This window comes from Pogona vitticeps, chromosome 5 (genome assembly GCF_051106095.1).
Source record: "Pogona vitticeps strain Pit_001003342236 chromosome 5, PviZW2.1, whole genome shotgun sequence".
Classification (NCBI taxonomy): Eukaryota; Metazoa; Chordata; class Lepidosauria; order Squamata; family Agamidae; genus Pogona; species Pogona vitticeps.
In genome coordinates, this window is record NC_135787.1 from 45,731,636 (window position 1) to 45,751,427 (window position 19,792).

The window sequence follows — 19,792 nt, forward strand, 5'->3', positions numbered from 1 at the left end:
ATCATCTCTGCACATACAACTGACTTTTAAACAACAAGAACACTGTTTATTGTTTTAATTAATGCAACTTAAAACAGCCAGCTGTTGGATATTTTCAGTCTCTCTGAGATTCAGATTACTAACATTTGTGAAATTCTACCAGCAACTGGTCTGACCATGTCTTTTGTGTTCCTCTAACAACACATTCCATTTCCTGCCGTTCTCTTTTGTTTCTTTAAGGGAGTTCAGTTCAGTGTATTTCCTGGCCCTTATTTATACGAAAAGCTCAATTTGCCTCTACAGAAAAAGATTACCAGTTATTGTCCTGTGACGAGCATTCCAAAATTGTTTGAACTCCAATGACTTCATTCCTTAAATTTTCAAAGTGGGCTCTTAATGTTCTTTTACCATTGCTTTTCTAAAGGCTGTAAAAACTTCCTGTAGTTCCTTGCACTGATTTTCATTCAGATGTATTCTCTGAAAGTGTTAAGAAGACGCTTCAGCTGAGGTTTTTTTAACAGCATTCTGCTGTGCTGATGTGAGTGTGAAAGAAGAGAGAGAAATACGCTCCTCCTCCAAGTTTGTTTTTGGGAGGAGGGGTGGAGGCCTCCTGTGAGGTCAGAAGTTGGCACTTTGAAGGTCTCTTGCTGCAGATGAGTAACATCTATTTTAGAATTTGCTCACTAACGCTGGAGAATGCTGAATATCAGCTAGAAGCTCAGGAAAGAAGTTTTAAAAAGGATTTTTCCTGTTCTGTGTTTCTGGGGTTGGCTGGAAGAGATTTTTTTTTTTTTTTTTTGCCTGGAGAGAGTGTCGAATGCTGCATAAGCAGGAAAAATCGTGAGAACATAAAACAACCATTTCCTGCTCTTTTTATGATTTTAGAAACCTGAAGCAATGCTAGATTTCTTGCATATGAAATATAAGAAACTCTCTTTAATACAGAAATATAACTAAATCTTCCAGCAAAAAAGTTTCCTTGATTTAAAAAAAAAACACCCCCATCCCCACATCCCCTTTTGTGTTCTTTAAACGAGTTTCTTCTTTATTTTGGTGAAGAAAAGACATTCAACAGCAAAGGTAAACTACGACGCAAGGTAGTCAGTTCTATTTTCATTTTAATTTGTTGGGAAAAATTAGATATCTGTTTAAAGTCTGAAAGAATTGGTGGCTTTATCGTAGTTCTGTCTGCTGTTCTGTTTTTCTGCTGTTCAGTAGAAACTGGCCAGGGGTTGTTTTTTTTAAAAGCAATTTTCAGTGCTAGGCACCATAGATTTTAGAACTATATAAAGATATATGAAAGAAATTAGAGATAAGAAACATGTCTTTATAGTCCATATGGTTTGGAGGCATTTTTTGAAACTTAATGTTGAGTCTCACTGTCTTTTGGAAAATAATTGCATACTGTAGTCTTACTATATCAAATGTACATGATACTGAAAATCATTACAATTCATTGAATATTGGAGACCTTTCCACCAGTGATGAGTCAGCAGTTTGTCTAATCAGTCCTTTGAGCTTGTGGCACTCACCAACACAGTAATGAATTGGGGACAGTTTAAGAAATGTGTATCCAGCTATATCCTGGACTTCTTTCTGTGTGCAATGCCTTTATCTAGAGAAACTCCTTCAGAAATTGAGAGTAGTTGGAGACTGCAGTAGGAATTCTATATCTTGAAACAGGCTTAAAACCTAAGCTATCTTTAGGACAAATTGTAATGAATGGTTGATATCCAAAATGTGTGACACTGCAATCGTGTATTGTTATTATGCAACATTATCACAAAAGTATTGCATGTCATCACATCAAACAAGTAACCATTCGTGTGAGTCATACAAGGAGACAATAAACCTAATGGCTATGTGCCTTGTGTTACTTGCTAATTTGTTCTCAGTCCGAGTAAGCCTTCAGCAGTAGGTTTGACCTTGTTTTGCAGTGTACAGAGACCTTTGGAGATGGACCATTCAAATCATCCCAGTTTCATTGTACAGAAAGGCTGCTGAGTGTTGGTTTTCTTCCAGAGAACATTATTTTTTAAACGTTAACCATGGGACTCTGAAACCACTATATTTTTTTCCAGTTGTTGGAGGGTTACGCCGAATTGGTCAAGGTACAGTAGGAACTGTTGATCAATGGTGATCTCTATGATCTCAGTACCCACTTTGGAAGAGGTAGTCAGCTTGTCAAGTAGCTTCTACCCCGGCCTGTAATTTAAATCAAATACTCCTATAATGTTAAGCTAAAGATTTATAGCAGAAATAAGATAAATTGGTTATTTGTTAAAAAAACAACTAATTCTAGTTCTGGGTCTGCTGATGGTGGTAGGCTATCATTCTTAGAAAACCTTCTATTCTTCATGTTGTGGTACAAATGTGAGGCCGATGTTGGGCTATTTAGTATAAAACTACATTTCAGAGGGAACTATAGGCCCCTTACCTTTCTGAGAGTGGTGATGTGGATGGTACCGTTTGCAGACAGGATGTCAGAAAAGCTCCCATTAACACCCCTTTTCAAACATTTTCTGAATATTTTATTATGAGAACTTTTTCTGTCCAAAAATGTCATGAAATTAATATTAACATTTTCATTATAGCAGATCATTGACAAGCTCTATCTGTTATGACTAAAATTTCAATGCAGTTGAGGGTCGTTGTGGTGAATATTTGAAGGCTATAAGGCAAATAAAACATTAAGGCCAAAGTCCTGCTGGACAAACCACACTGGGGAAGGTAATCACACAGATATTCTCTCATGCATTAGTTATGAAATCAGACCCAACCAGATTTAATGACTAGTACATGATCAGTCATATGACATACACCTTGTCAGAGGGGTGGACAACTGCTTGTGTGATTGCCCTTTTGTTTCCAGGAGGATTCTGGCCAAGTGCCTTAATTCAAGGATTTAATATCTGATATCTCTAAATATATCATACTTAGCCTGCCAAACAGTGGCCAGAAGTTTCCTGAAATGTAACAGAGACCAATTCAACACTGAACTGGAAATGTTCATCTGAGTGAATATGTTGGCTTTCTATGTCCATCTCTGTGAATTGGAGGGAGTTAAGTCTAGCATAGCTAAATTAAGACAAGGGGCTAATCTTAGACATGTGAAATATGCAGGTTGTGTACTAGAACTTCCTGTCCTAACTCTGTTTATGACCGGGTGAGTTTACAAACAAACATGCTTGATATTTTGTTGGATATTTTAATATCATTGAGAGAACAGATTATGGCAACATTTCATAGCATGCTCTGATCACTTCTTGTGGGAAAGCAAATGGAAAAAGGTAGTGTTGGAATTCACTTTAATATCCAGTGATCTTCTGATACAAGAGCCGCCTTTAATCTTAAACTAAAATATGGGATTAATTTTGAAAACTTTTTTTCCTCCTTCTTTTGAAAAATCTAGACAAACCCAATGAAATGAAAATGGCAGTTTATATACAACATACCAGTGGAAGAGAAAACATCAAGTTGTTGTTTGCATAATTGTGTTGTAAACTGCTCAGAGTGTGTTCTAGCTCTATGCGGTGGTATACTGTATATGTCAACACAACATTTTATTTGTCCTTCCTGCTATCAATGCAGAATAATCTGTTCCCGGGATTACTACCAGTTTTAGACAACGTGTCAGGCTGTATAACTTGTACTGAGTAGTAACTGAAACTATAGGCAGCTCATAGACCAAGTGCCTGCCTGCCACAAAATTTTCAGAGTGAGTTATGTTGAGTCTCTGAGCCTTTATTTATTTATTGCTTGAGATACTTGACTAGAATAGGAGAGACAGGAAATCAAATCTTCACCTAGCCTGGAAGCTCTCCTTGGACCATAAAAATGGGAGTAAAGTTCATATATGTTGCTTTGAATGCCTCAGAGGAAATACAAGATAAATCAGTAAATGTGCTTTTATTACCATAGTAACAGAGCACATATGAGATGTGCAAATTTCCAGAGGCTGAATTAGAGATGTTGTGTTTGGGGACAAGCAGACCATTTCAACACCTTCAGTGTTGAACTCATGTGGTTGTAGGTGGGTAGGAGCACTGTGCATGCATGCATGTGAAGTGTATATGTACAATATAGGGGGAGAACCAGTCAGAATATTTTGCAGCTTAACTGATGGTATTTTCACTCTGCTTCTTGGCCACGCGATTGAAGCTGCTTGTAGTGATCCTGAAATAAACTCTGTAAGCATATTAAAACAACAACAACAACAACAACAACAATGACAACATGTATCTAACTTTGGAATCGTTGCATGTAGTAGGCAGCTTGTTTATAAATACAGAGGGATGTGTTGGAAGAATCCTCTTTGGAAATGATTTCCATCTGTTGTAACAAAAAAATCTTGTGCCACCTTAAAGACATTTTATTTGACATCAGCATCAATAGAGTACAACCGACTAGTCCATGAAAGCTTATGTCAAATAATATCTGTTGTTATAGCTGTAACAGTAGATTGAAACTTGGGTTGAATGAGCTAGTTTGCTTTTGGCTATATCATGTATCCATAGTTTATAAATCTTGCATATTGGTCCAAATTCAGATTGAGTTCTTTTTTTAAAAAAACTCTCATTTTGTATTGAAATGAGAATACTACTTCAGCAACTATTCTTCAAATTCCATGTGCTGTCAAGTGAAAGCAGAAGGCAGCATCCAGGATATCTAGGTAGATGTCCATCATCAGATGGTTCAAAATTCTTTGTAAAAGAACAAGTTTCCAATAGCCATGTGGCTTCTTCCACAAGGCCAAGATTTGCTGTTTTGGAAAGCAGTCAGACATTAGCCTCTGTATGTAATAATAATGATGACATTCAGCCAAGCAGAATATTTCACTGTTCTAATATGCCCACAAATAATTCACAGAGCCAGAAATGGACACCTAATTTTTCTAGGAGGGAAAAGGCTAGAGGAAGATTGCTCATTCTCCCTAAAGACACACTAGTCTTCTTCTGTAGTTCCCTACTCTTTTTGGAAGTAGAAACACTGCATGTAAAAGGTCAGTTAAATCCAGACACAACAACTTTCTTTACTTATCTTTATGTATGGTTTATTGGTGGAAATAGTAATGTGACCCAAACTGGGATTATCTCTCTGTGCACCTAAAGTATCCTTGAGAGCTATTTGAGATGTAAACCACATTCACTTATTTGAGATGTAAACCCTATTCACACATTCTGAAAAACAAGGGCTAAAACTAGGGATGAGAGTGAGGCATCTTACTGCATGCCTGGCCCAGTGTAAGTTCTACTTGTGTTTAATTGAGCATTTTTAATCAACCTTGGTCTCCAGTCAAACTTTACAGCATGGTTGTGAGTTTTGACTCTTGTACAGTATTTCATTGGAAGGACTCAATTTAAGCAAGGTGGACAAGAGCAGTGGTTGTCAAACTTGGGTCGCCAGATATTCTTGGACTGCAACTCCCAGAAATCCTGACCAGCAGAGCATGTAGTGAAGGTTTCTGGGAACTGCAGTCCAGAAACATCTGGGACCCCAGTTTGAGAACCACCGGACTAGAGAATGGTCAACAAGGTAATGTGAAGAATTATAGTTACTTTTTTGGAACCAGCAAGTGTCCATTTTGGCTGGAGTAACTTTTCAAAGCTGTGAGCCCTTTCAAGTAGAGACTCTGCAGCTATTTTGTACCATGGCTTCTTATCAACTCCAGACAGTGTGGCACTTCACAGCATGGTTGTGAGTTTTGACTCTTGTATTTCATTGGAAGGACTCAATTTAATCAAGGTGGACAAGAGCAGTGGTTCTCAAACTTGGGTCATGAGATGTTCTTGGACTGCAATTCCCAGAAATCCTGGACAGCACAGCACGTGGTGAAGGCTTCTGGGAATTACAGTCTAAGAACATCTGGGACTGCAATTTGGGAACCACTGGACTAGAAAATGGCCAACAAGGTAATGTGAAGAATTATAGTTATTACTGCTAAATACAGAGTGTGAAGGTTTAGTCCATCCAGAATTACACATTGATTTTTTAGAAAAGTGGCATATTTATAAGGAACAAATTGTAGCAAGTAACTAAATGATTGGCACAGTGGTTACTCTATGCACTTGTAGTATCTGATTGGCAAGATTGCTAGCTGCAATTTGGCAGCATTAATGTGACTAACGTTTGTTTAGACTTGGTAATATATTTAAAAAGCCATTTCGAAACAGTTGTAACTTTTAGGAAAATATACTGTATCCCAGTGTTGAGATTTTGAAGAAAATATATCCGGGGCATATACTACTTCAAAGGTTACTGAAAACTAACTTTTCAAATATACTAGAAGATAGAGCTAATTTTAAAAATTGGAGCAATTTGGTTTCTACATAATTTGGAAAGAACGTATCATGTAGTAATCTCTAAAATATTAGCATGTTCTTAACTGTGTGTTAATTGCTTTAAAGTAAGCTGACTTTTAGGGTAGGATGACTGGTTTGGCCTGTCTGCCTAGAGAAGCTGCAGCATAAAATATGTCCCAAGCAATTTTTAGAAAAATTAAATGGTTTCCTTATAAAGAGTTCCTCAGTATGCATCAAAGAACACACACTGTAGCTATGCAGTTTTGCTTCTGCAAATTTTCTTCCATCACATCTTTCTTCTGTCTTTCTTACTTTGATGCATCAGTTCTTCCTTTTCATATAATCTCTTCTACATTAATACTGTATTAGTGATCTGTGAACCTGCATTGTTCAACATTTGCAAATTTGCTGGCTACCTATTGATTACCACATCACACATGGAAGGACATAAGAGCTATGTATTTAAAAAGAAAAAAAGACAAGTGGCATAGAGAGGATTTTTTTAAAAAGAGACTTCCCTACTTTTTCATAAAGCAAGAAATAAAAAAACAAGCCCTCCAGATAAATATAGAATCAGAGTGCTAATATTCAATTCTTTTATGTTGTAAGAAGATACTTACCCATGTCTTCTATGGCCACATCAGGCTGTTCCTGCTTGCTGGTGCTGTAATAACATTCCAGTGATCAAATTCAATGGGCCAGCAACGCTCCTCAGCCTTGAAACAGCTTATTGCTGACTAGAAAAGGGGAAAGGAGGGGGAAAAAATCCACCCAGCGAATCTCATTGCAGCTCAATGCTGCATCCCTATCCCACAATCCCTTGCACCATTTGCTGCAGTCTTTCAGGCTCAGGGTTGAAGTGAGAAAGATGTACTCAATAAAGATTGATTGGCTGGAATCCTTTGGGGGGTCTTCCACTCGTCAGTGACCTGGAGGGGAGCGGCAAGAATTAATGACAGCTTGACTGGGCCTCCTTTCATTCCTTCCATTATTCTCTTCACGGAATGGAGCATTGTCACTTAAAGCTAGGAATCCGCCGTGGCTGTCCTAAGTAGCGACTGTGCTGTCATATAGGGATTGTCTCACAGTTTCACATGTGAGGCTTTCAAACCTGCTATATTACTATAATTATGGTTGGCTCATTTGGATGACTGCAAGGCACAGCTCCGTCCTGAGAAGGATTTCTAACTTGGCATTGTACCAGTTAAGCTCTTTTTTTCCTGTGAAGATGGGTATGTCTCAAGCTTTTCTGTTTGTTCGGTCTTGTGCCTGTCTGGTAGCTAGTAGTTGATGCTTTTTAAAATCTTTTATTCTCTCCGATCCCTGCTGTATGTTGAAATTGATTAACCATGTCACGTGCTTTAGAGTTAGGTAAGTGCTTTAAACAATAAGGGATCAAACTAATTAAAATTATATGGGGAAGAAAAAGTGTGAAAGGGAAAACATGTTTTGTCTTGTGTGTGAGAAAAGAGACTTTCCAGCTGATTTTTAAAAATAAATCATTTGACCGTGAATTTATAGAAATAGGTTAGTGTTGGAATAATAAACTGTTGTTATAGACACTTTTCACCAGTAAAGGCTTTTCCCCCTTCCAAAGTGCTGCGCTTGTGGAATTCTACTGATGTCTTATCCTCTCTCTTTCTGAAGCAGTATTTCTACTGCAGTGGATCCATCCTTGTCTACAGATTTGAGAGTTTGGGTGTTTTATTGCAAACGTTGCTACTGGAAACCTAGTCATTCATAATGCATTGGCTTAGACCTCTGGGTTCTGTGAATCATTGATAAGTGGTAGGCAATTTAGTCTGCTCTTTCAGAGTCTAATCACAGCCTGGTTGGGTGGAGTATAGGGTCTTTATATGAAAATCCTGTACATTTTGAACAGGAAAGCATCAATCATCATTGCACTTTTTTTTGCCCACTGTGTTAATTGATACAGATAAATATATTCATTAAAGCTCTATAAAAGAATTCTTGATCTGTCTGTTTGAAGGAGATCAGTCCCAGATGGGTGTGGCTGCACAGACTAGGGGCTTCTTTCTTTACATGTGCTATTGAGGATTTTGCATTATACGCACAAACTGATTCTGCAGCTACTCTGCCTGAACCTTAAAGGCCATTTTGAGAAAGAATCAGGAATTTCTTTCTGTTTCTTTATAATCAGAAACCTGCTGGAAAAAAATTAAGATGATGTCATTTGCTGGAAGACTTCTTAATGCAAGCATTGATCTCTTATCAAAGGCTGATGGCCATTTCAAAGCTCTTCTTTCAGCTAACCAGACTTTATTGTAGAAGCAGTTCTCAGTCTTCAATGGTCAATATTTATCTGTTTTGTCCACTCTAAATGTACATCTGTCACCACCTCTATCTATCTTGAAAATTAGTAAGAGGCACTCCTTTCCCACCCTGAAAATAACAGCTTCTCATCATGGCTTTAAATGCAATTTTTAGCACGGTTGGAGCTCTTTTATCCAGGATTTGCTGGAGTTTGATGATGCATTGCATTATGTGCATATTTATATTTCCAGGTGATTAGGAAATCCTGTTATCTCCTGAAAAATAATGTTTCTAAACATAAGAAGCTTGTGAACAAACTTACTGTTTGTTAAGTGTAACATCTAACAATGAACCAGTGTAGTATATTAAATTATAATATTCTAAGACAGGGGGCGGCGGAAGGGTTCAAGTTGTAATCACTGCATGGATTCAGAAATTCCCGAGGGTTTGTGCAAATATAATTTCACAGCTCAGATAAACTAGTACAATATATTTTGGCTAGTTTAGAAAACAGTGTATTAACCTATACAAGAGGAGGAGGAAGGAGTAATTGAGAGCCCATGGCTACCTTTCTGACATCAGGAAAGAATGTCTGAGTGCAGTGTAATGTTCTGTACAATTGGTAGAAGTAAGCCCTATTAACTAATTTTTTTTAAAGAAAGCATGCATAACAGTGCCACGCAGTGTCAGGAACAACTGCACTTCTTGTGAGCAGACCCCTTTGTTTAACATTGTCTGCACATCAAAACTAACTATTATGCAACTGATTATGAGAAGGTTTTTCACTCAGTACCACTTGCTTTGTATTGTAGCCCAAGCATCCCGAGAAGCACCCACTTTCTTATCTAAGGACACAACTGGGAAAGATCCTTGTATGAAACCCTGAAGCCAGTCAGTGTTGAGAGTGTTTAAATAGATGAACCAATGGTCTGGTTTGTTTTTAGACACCTTCTTACATTCTTGGTATTAATGAAAGGTCCATGGATCTACAAAGCCATACATGCAAGGTCTTTGCTATAGACATTACCCATGTGTTGATGTTCACCAGTTGGCTGGCCTTGCGTTAAAGAACATTCCTAGAAACTCAGGAAGCCATATCGGACTTTTATTTGTACTCTTCGGTTGCTGGTGCCATATTTCAAGCAGAGAAAACTGTTTTCTATTAATTTACATCAGGAAATATCAGACATGGAACTTCCATGTGCTTGACCATTGAGTTGCAGTGCTTCTGGGCATCAGAAATATGTGCCCATCTGGTTTACATGCTGCTGCTATTTCCTGTTGGTTGAGTCAGCAAAAATTCCATAAACCAATACATGTCAGCTTTTCATATAGCCAGAGGCCTCTGTCAACAAGGACATTTTGTTATCACACTCTTGGTTAAGCAGGATTCAGCGTTATCAGTTCCTGGATGGGAGACTACCTGAAAGTTATATGTAAATGGCTCTTAGTGGGACATCAGTATAATCGGTTATATTTATCTATATATTTATACATAAAATAAATGATGGTAAAATAAAAAAATGCAATATAGATGTTCATAACCACTGGATAGACTTTTAAGAAAGAATTTATAGCATAGGAAAATAACCCGGTGCCCTCCATGTGGTGTTTTAGCCCTATCTTCCATCCGCCCCAGGCTACACAGGCACTGATGTGGTATGGTGGGACTTTATTTATTTATTTTACTTATGTACTGCACCATTAGTGTAAGCACTGCTCTGGATAGCTTAATACTTAAGCCCCACAAACTCCTCCATAAAAAATACATCCAACAGTATCGCAGTCTAACAGTGCCAGTCTAAAATTGTAAAACTTCTAGATGCCCTTCTCATTAATATAATACTTGAATCAGAATAAAGCACATTAAGGTCCTTTATTATTAAAGCGTATTAAGGTCTGTTTATTATTCATTTATTATAATTATATCCATTTCCCCTTCAGTGACCTCATGGTAGCATGCCTGGGTCTTCTTTGTACTTTATCCTCACAAGAGCCTTGTGAAGTCAGTCAGGACGTGAGAGTAAGACCCGTCCAAGATCATCCAGTCAGCTTGACGACTAAGTGGGATTTGAACGCATGTCTCCTGAGTCCTACTCCAACACGCTAACCCCTATACCGCAGTGGTGGCGGCAGAGTTATGGTTTTGCCTCTAACCCTTGATTGTTCCTTTCAATGTTTCAGCAGCGTGCAGGGTGAACAGGAGCGGGACCCACATGTCAGTGGTCTAGGATGGCCAGTGAAGGTGCCAACATCCCAAGTCCTGTGGTGCGTCAGATTGACAAACAGTTTCTGATCTGCAGCATATGCCTCGACCGTTACAAGAACCCCAAAGTGCTCCCCTGTCTGCACACTTTCTGTGAGAGGTAAGAAATATTTCTGTTCTTCAGAGGAAGTGCTTTGTAGTTGGTTGATCTCGCTCAAGGACAGCAGTGATTGGTTTGTAGATGTCTCGGGTTACATTTGATTAACTGTGAACCTTCAATTTGGTTGAAGAGTTCATCTGAAATATAAAACTAAGTTTAATGAATGGAAAGGCTAAAATGCTCTCAAGTTCCTTTTACTTTGAAGGCAAAAGAAAAGGATTCAGATTATTAGGGAGGAATGTGCGAAAGTCATATAAAACTTCATGGTGCCATTTAAGTAAGCATGCTTGTTTTTATTGCAACTGTTAGCCAACCTTCGGTTACAGTCAGTACATTTATATGATATAAGGCAGAATGATTTCCCTCTGGCCCACCAAGTTATGAATTTAGGCACTTTAACATGGGAAATTAATTCCATGGGTGTAAAAAGGAGTTGGTTCAAGTTCTTTCTTGTTTACAAGACTGAGGAACTGCAGAATATTTCTCCTTACTTGTTAAGTGGTGATGCTTTCTCCCACTGCAAACAAGAGTTCTTGTGCTTGTGAGAACAATTTTTGCGCAAATTGTACAACTGTCAAAATTATAGTAGTTGCCACTATATTGCATGGACCTAAAAAAATCAAAAGCATTGGATAGTTGTTTCCTTTTGAATAATTAGTCTGTTCTTCTGTGCTTATACTGTGGGGGAGGGGCACACACAATTTGTTTCATAGAAGAGAAAGATACTCATTTTATACAGAGGCATGTTGTATAAATTGCAGAAACTTGAATGGGAAAAACACTGATTCTTGTCCAGTTGTTGCACTGGGCATGAGAAATCATGCAGTATTCACTGATTTCTCAACAGGCTGTTTCCAGGTAGGATGAACAAAAATCAAGGATTTTTTAAAAAATCAAGTTGATTTAAATCATGATTTAATTTTTTTTTAAATGTTTCTTATTTAAATCATCAAAACATCCAACTTTTAAAATCCAGGCAAACAAGCAAATTTGCAATAATTTATCACACCCATACCCCAGCCCCGCCCCTCATGTTCCTAATTCCCCTGTGCTAAGCAGGGAAGTTGGAGTTTGTAGAAGTTACGTTCTGGACTGTAGCTAGCCAACCACAGGTCGCATTGGCTGTAGTTGTAGTACTAAAACATGAGTGTTTCGAGCTCTGAGGGAAGCTCAGAAAGAGCTTTTTAGTAATACATTCACTTGCATGTGAACAGAAGCACATACACAACCAGGAAACCTGCTTTAGCATTCCTGATGATGTGAAGATGTCTACTTGGAAGTGAAGCAAACTTGAGTAGAAATTTCTGTAGCCCTTTGTGCTTACTAGGAAAACCAAAGAGTTAGAAAGCAGTGCTGCAGTTTACAAAGACATTAGGGGTGATGCCACTGCATGCAATCCCTCTTGTAAATGACACTATGTCCTGCTGAGGTATAGTAAGGCTGTATAGGTCTGCACATAACATATAGTAGCAAAAGTTTGCTGTCAGAGGTTAAAGTATTCAACATTGCTGTAGTTGGCTGGAAATATTGCTGCTGTCTTTTGTTCTGGCAGGGCTCCTGTGTCTTTAGCAGTCAGCTATAACATACACAGATATTTAACAGGTGACATTTTTCCTGTAATGTATTTCCATGTTTGGAAAGATCAGTAGAAGTCTTCCCCGCTCCAAAGAAGAAGAAGCAGTCTGAGAGTGGAGATGCTCTTTAAGCTATTTTTGCACAGTTGCCTTTTTCTGGTGATTTTACTGTTTGCTTTCTAACAAGTATGTCCCATAGGCATTTGCTTAATTTTTTTTTTTGTTTTTAGTGTGGATGTGCTAATTACGCTGTTTAGGATTTTGGTGTGTGTGTGTGTGTGTGTGTGTGTGTGTGTGAGAGAGAGAGAGAGAGAGAGAGAGAGAGAGAGAGAGAGAACCAGCATCACTATACAAATTTTAGAAGCCAGTTTGCCTAAAAGACGCTCCCATGCCTCTGTTGCCATGAGCTTTATTAACTCTAGCTTCAACTTTTGGCATGCTTATGCTCAGCATTTGTAGTGGTGGCCAAAATCCAAATAAGGGTTGAACACAGCCTGTGGTAACAGATGCACTCACATGCCTCACCATAGGCAAAAGGGAGACAACAAAAGGATGGGCCCTGAAGTACTGTAAGCTAATTCATGACCAATGATTGGCTGATAAGCAGTGCAAAGGCCATGAATAATAATGCGTTATGCACTTGGTTGTATTAAATTGTTAAGTTATATGATAATTATAATACTCTCTCTTAGAACTGCAGAACTGGAAGGGACCCCGTGGATCACTGAGTACAGGCCCTCTCAAGGAGGCACAAGGGAGAATCAAGCTCCCAACCTCTGGCTCCGCAGCCAGATGCCTAACCCACTGAGCTAAAACTGGTAAAACTGTAGGACAGACCCAAAGAGATTAATTCAGTGTCTCATGTATACTGCAAGACTTTTTGAGATGCTCCCTTCCACTGTATATTGGATAAAAACATAGAGAAGACAAAAATGCTGTGGCACCTTAAAGACTGCTATATTTTAATGTGAGTTTTTGTGGACTTGTCTGCTAAGCACAGACTAACACGGCTACCTTTCCTAAAACTACAACTATGGATTCTGTAGTAGAGGATATCTTGTCATGTATATTCTGCAGTAATAACCTGGTTGAAGAGGATAAGAAAGACCTCCTTCTGCAATCTTACTTCTGAAAGAGGGAGAGTAGGCAGTACTGGCCTGGTTGGACTAGTAACATGAACTGGTAAGAAGCAGCCAGTTTCAAATGTTCCTGTGTGTGTACATGTTGATGTGGACTATCAAGTCCCTTGGTTGCTGCTGATTATTTATACAAAAAATTCACTCTCCCTATATCCCCATGTTCTACTGCATATGAGACATGCTGTCATCTACCATGCCTCCCTATCATGGATTATCCATTCATTGCAGTAACTTTGTATACTTGTTGCTTCTTCTCCCCTGCACAGTTATTTTACTATAAATTATATATAATAACAATGGAATGCCTGGAAACTTGTAAATGTTCTTGGAAAAAAAATAGGCTTTTGCACCATGCTAGGGCTGGACAAAAGTGATTGGTGGAACGTAAAATATGAAAGATGAAGAACCACTACTGTAACTCACTTGAGAGTAGCAGTAGGTGCTGCGTATCTTGCAGGTTCTCTCCATCATCTTGGGCAGGGGAGAAGTAGCTGGTTAGAGTGGCTGGAAGGATGTTGCTGCTGCTGCTGCTTCTCCAAATTCCCAGTATCTCCTGACTTAGGCAACTGGATCATTCTGTCTATAGGCAGGGCTGGCCCTTATTTATTATAGCACTGTTTTCATGGCAATAGGATTCATTAGTCTCCAGTCTGATGGAACTACATGTGAAGGCACTCAATTCCTTGGTGTCAGACTCTCCATTAGACATTGCTTGTGGAATTTGCTGCAACCTGAAGCTCAGGCTGTGACAGATTTATCATATTTTGTCCCCCCCACACTGTTTAATTTTTTAAAAGCTTTTTGAGCTTTTTAATAGAGTCATCGTTATTTTTCGTATGTACATCTATTACCTCTTTTCCTAGGTTTTGCTGTTTTTCACAGTGAACTAAAAAAACACACAACCCAACAAATACCACCATGTTTTTGGCCAAAAATGACAATGGGCTAATAGAAATGAGTGAGTATAGTAGCGGGGGGAGTATACCTCTATCATACCTCTCATGAATTTCTAATTTTATTGTTTTGACTGTTCTAAAGTGCATTAATGTGGGGGTAGGGAACATTTTTCAGTCCAGTGAGGCAGTCCCAAATCTCAGGGTGTTCATTCTAGCAATGGATGGGGCTAAAACCACAAGGCAAGGCTAAAAGCCATGTGGTTGTGCCCAAATATAATTCTTACTGATCTAGACGGTTGCCGACCAAGCGTACGATGCACAACTCAGTTTTCACTTATATGTCTACTCAGAAGCGAATATCAGTACAACAAATTTCAAAATAATCCAATGCAGCATAGATAATATACATCCCGAAATATTCAGCAGGCTTTGGCCACTATCCTACTGTGACGAGTGGAGTGTTCCACTGGTTATATAAACAGCATTGCACTACTTGGGTCAGCACTCCTGTTGTAGAAGCAGCGCTTTCCACTGAGGAAACCTGACTTGTCCTTGCATAGGGAGGTAGTGGTAGTTGTACAGAGGACATATATGTCAAACTACTCATATTATGGTGTGTTGTATGTGTGGTTTGATTGAACAGGATTTTCTCACTACTCTTTCTTTCCTGCATTGATGTCTTTATCCTCTTTTCTCCCTTTCAGAGTGTCTCTGACCATTTACTCTAGAGGATGCTTTCTTTAGAATTTAAATATTTAAAAAGATTGATGTTGCATTTTCTACTCTCTGCATGAGTCTGCAAAATGTGAAGGTGTCAGATGGTGCTAATGGACTATTACTGTTACTTTCTCCTATTAATAAATTATGTTGGAGGAGATTTCTCTTCTGTTCTGACACTAGCTTGTGTCTCTGCCATCCTCATTAGGTGTCTACAGAATTACATTCCAGCCCACAGCTTAACCCTCTCTTGCCCAGTGTGCCGCCAGACATCCATCCTACCAGAGAAGGGGGTTTCTGCACTTCAGAACAACTTCTTCATCACTAACCTCATGGATGTCCTGCAGCGAACCCCAGACAATAACATTGAGGAGTCTTCCATCTTGGAGACTGTCACAGCTGTTGCTGCGGGCAAGCCACTTTCATGCCCCAATCATGAAGGAAATGTAAGTGGAATAGTCTTCCATAGTTGGTCAAGAGAAGGAAAGGGAAATAGCCATTCTCATTGAATCAGGTGGATTCTGTGGTTAAAATTGGGGACTATTGAGTTAAAGATTGCTTATTCCTTGTTTCATTAGCTCAATAGATTTTATTCAATACTAATTGAATGATTGCCCGTTAAAGAGAATGAATTAAGATGAATCCATGTGTGTTGATTAGCCCTTAGCAAGTACAATATTGAAACTTTTGGTTTCATTTTCATTTTGCACTATATTGCGCTTAAGCAATAAAATTGATAAAATCAATCAAGACTGCAATGTGTAATAGGCATTTGTTGGTGTTAAGCTAAAATGTTAGGGATTCATAACTGAGTAAGTTACTCTATGTGTGTCTATTTTAGTTGTAAGTGAGATCAACTGGTTATGATTTGGAAGAGGAATGTCTTTGACTTTGTTCTGTCACAAATTAATGTGTTCCCAGAGCAAAAAGGCCAAAACTCTACCTCTTCTTCCATTGCTCTTGCTGTTTGTTGAATCATGAGTCTATTGCAATGATGGCGAACCTATGGCACACGTGCCACAGCTGGCACGCAGAGCTCTCTCTATGGGTACATGAGCCCTCAGGCTAGTGGCTCACCTAGTCTCGTGACACCACCGACCCCGCCTTGGTTTCTCCCCCACTGCTGGCTGGATCCTCTGCATTCCATTGTGTGTGTGAGTTGCCTGAGTTTCTGCCTTTCCCTTTCAGCCATGCCCCTTTTTCTCTTGGCTTATTTCTGGCTGCGGCTGCCTGCTTCCCTCTGAGGAATCGGGAGAGTGAAGAAAAAGCAGTGCCGTTTTTGCTTGTGTGTGAGCAACTAAGGGGAGGGAGCCTCCAAGAGGGACTGAGCTGGAGGGGCAGAGCCTAGGAGGGGGAAAGTAGCAACAGGGATTTCTAGCAACTTCAAGCCTCGCTCTGATTTGGAGCCATTTCTTCGCTCTGTGCTCCCCTTCCCGTGTTCCTCCATGGCAGACATGAGACGGAGTTGCTTCAGAAGAACTTGAGGCATCAACGTCTCCAGTTCTGAGGAGAGTTCTAACTGCTCCGGAGACCAAGCGCTCATAACCATCCTTCTCCCAGAGAGAAGGGGGGAGGGGGTTGCTGGTGCTTCCTCCTCCTCCTCTGGGATCGATCCTTCCCTCTGACCAGAAAAGGGAGGGGGCTACTACAGAGAAAGAAAAGGAAAGGTGGGAGTGGTGAGCTGCGAGTTCTGAAGCCCACCCTCTTCAACCCCAGGTTGCCTTCGACTCATGGTGACCATATAAATAAGCAATCTCCAAAATGTCCTGTCCTCAACTGCCCTGCTCAGCTTTTGTAAACTCAAGCCTGTGGTTTCTTTAGGAAGTCTGTCCATCTCGTGTTTGAGCTTTCTCTTTTCCTGTTGCCCTTCACTGTTCCCAGTATTAATATCTTTTCCAGAGAATCCTGTCTTTTCAAGATGTGCCCAAGTAGGACAGCCTCAATTTCATCATTTTTGCCTCAGTATTCAGTTTTTATTGCAGTGTTGGCACTTTGAAATAAATAAGTTGGTTTTGTGTTGTAGTTTGAACACTCGGGCTCAAAAAGGTTCTCCATCACTGGTCTATTGTAATATGCTGATTCTGATATGTTTAAAGTGTGGAGCAAGTGTATTCCAGAAAGTGTCTGCAAAGCAAATACCTCCAAATCAGTCAAGCAAATAACACAAACAACGGTACTGCAGAGGAAAAACAAGCTCCTTCCCACCAGGTCATTATTCTGTCTGACCTATGGCAACATTCCTTTCTAACAACAGGTCAGATTCAGAATGTGAACAAAATCCAGATGGACTGGGTTCAACTTTATACCACCCCAGCATCATCAGTCCCATTATGATAATCAGCAATAACAGGAAATGAAAAACTGGTATAAAGCACAGATGCTAACAAAGGACCTTAGGAATCAATGTAGCATATGAGTGAATTATTTCATTATTCCACTTGAGCTGGCAGGTTGGCTTTGTTGTTGATATATCAGTGAGCACTATGTTGCTTTCAGAATGAGCCAGAAGTAGAGTGAACAATATTGGCAACACATTAAGAAGCTTTTTATAAAAGTGGAACACAACGAAGTGATTGGCAAGGAAAAATCCATAAACATGGCAGAGTTAATATACTTAGTAGCCAGTTTGGAAGAAGTAAAAGCTTTGTGTATTTGAGGTGATAGCCAAAGTTCTTTTCTTGTGAATCCTTCTCAAACGGCATAGTATCTAAACAAAGATTCTATATTCCAGCATTTTGCCTCATAGGTGCAACACATAACACTCTGCAAAAATACCAGTTTTTCAAAACTGGGAGATGACTTTCAGCCACTTCTGTGGGTTCCCCCACCACTCTCCCACCCCCCAATTTTGGGTGGTCTGTGGTGTTCGCAGAGGATATTGCAGTAGGATATTGGCTCTTACACTTGCCAAAAGTGCCCACGGCCATAATAAAGTCATCGCCCTCTGTTGCCTCATCCCCTGACATTTTATTTCTTTTCTTTATGCATCACTGAAATTAATATTTTTTTAAAAAGATCATTCACTATTGAAAGACATTCAATAATTTGTCCACATTCAGTGGGCCTCCCTTTTATTGTAAACCTCTTGAACTGCAAGTTCACATGTGTAAACAGAGTCATAGAGTCATAGAATTGGAAGAGACCACTGAGGCCATCCAGTCCAACCCCCCCACCATGTGGGAACATCCATCAAGTACTCCCCACAGATGGCCATCCAGCCTCTGCTTAAAAACCTCTGAAGAAGGGGACTCCACCACACTCCGAGGCAGCCTAGTCCACTGCCAGACAGCTCTGGCATCAGGAAGTTCTTCCTAATGTTCAGATGGAAACTCTTTTTCCTGTAATTTGAAACTATTGCTCCATGTCCTAGTCTCTGGGGCCCTGGAAAACAAACCTGTCCCCTCTTCAACATGGCATCCTTTCAAATATTTAAACATGGCTATCATGTTTCCTCTCAACCTTCTTTTTGTAAGGCTAAACATTCCCAACTTCCTAAGCCGCTCCTTGTAGGACATTGCTTCCAGATCGTTAACCATTTTAGTCGCCCTCCTCTGGACACGTTCCAGGTTGTCAACATCCTTTTTGAATTGACTTGCCCAAAACTGGACACTATACTCCAGGTGAGGTCTGACCAAAGCAGAATAGAGTGGTACTAGATCACTTCCCTTGATCTAGACACTATACCCCTATTGATACAACAAGAATCACATTGGCTTTCTTGGCAGCCGCATCACACTGCTGACTCATGTTCAGCTTGTGGTCTACCAAGACTCCTAGATCCCTTTCACAGGTACTGTTGTCTAGCTAGGTGTCTTCCATCCTATATCTGTGCAGTTCATTTTTCTGCCTATCTGCAGGACCTTACATTTCTCCCTGTTGAAATTCATTTTGTTAGTTTTGGCCCAGGACTCTAATCTGTCAAGGCCATTTTGAATTTTAATCCTGTTCTCTGGCAGTTCACTGACAGTATAATAGGATGACAACCAATAAATCATATTCACAGTTTATAAACTATATGATCTGTCTTCAAGGTTGGTTGTGGTTGTATCTATAGCATTTTAGTTTTAGACTGGAATGGGCAACTTTGGCAAGTTTTCTGTCTTGAGATCCTAACCAGAAAAGCCAAAATATTTGGAGTTGTTAGAAGTCCATTTTCAGTTTAGAAAAGAGGTAATTTTTTTCTCAGACAATGCATAGGATCTATAGTGTATTTGAAAAATGGATCACCATTCTCAACCTTTTTCTGCTATGCAGAAAAAAAAATGGTCAGCAGAATTTGGAGACACAGTCTGAAGGTCCCAGAACCACATGTGGCTAACAGACCTTGCTTTTACCATGGTTATTTCTGATATTGAGTTCTTGTTCTGTTATGATGTCAAGATTTGTGGGGCCACAAAAAAATAAGTCCCCCCTTTCTCTTTCTTTCCAAAATATTTTAGGGCTACTGGAAGTAAACTTAGTAGATACTACTGCTCAAAACATTTGTTTGAGGGGAGAGAGAAAAAGAGAAAACCAGAGCATGAAAGAAAGTGCATGATGCCTCCC

The 19,792-nt window shown here is 39.5% G+C and overlaps 1 protein-coding gene and 1 long non-coding RNA gene across 15 annotated transcripts in view; one reads left to right on the forward strand and one right to left on the reverse strand.

Moving 5' to 3' along the window:
• Nucleotides 1-6,987, reverse strand: part of LOC140707565 (uncharacterized) — a 22,487-nt gene extending 15,500 nt beyond the window's left edge. The window contains exons 1-2 of the long non-coding RNA XR_012087700.2: nucleotides 6,902-6,987; nucleotides 1-1,261 (exon numbers count right to left, since the gene is read on the reverse strand). The exon at nucleotides 1-1,261 is cut by the window's left edge and continues 15,500 nt beyond it. This is a non-coding gene — a long non-coding RNA (uncharacterized LOC140707565). The remainder of the gene's footprint in view (nucleotides 1,262-6,901) is intronic.
• TRIM2 (tripartite motif containing 2) overlaps nucleotides 1-19,792 on the forward strand; it is a 72,339-nt gene that overhangs the window by 24,358 nt on the left and 28,189 nt on the right. For 7 of the 14 annotated variants that reach the window (XM_020781356.3, XM_078394782.1, XM_020781352.3 and 4 more), the window contains exons 2-3: nucleotides 10,740-10,921; nucleotides 15,456-15,693. In XM_020781356.3, the coding sequence (XP_020637015.1) occupies nucleotides 10,788-10,921; nucleotides 15,456-15,693 (372 nt within the window). In that variant the 5' untranslated portion in view covers nucleotides 10,740-10,787. Of the gene's footprint in view, nucleotides 1-568; nucleotides 1,077-1,258; nucleotides 7,514-10,739; nucleotides 10,922-15,455; nucleotides 15,694-19,792 lie in introns of those variants that run through there. The other 7 variants (XM_020781363.3, XM_078394784.1, XM_020781359.3 and 4 more) reach the window with 5 other exon arrangements.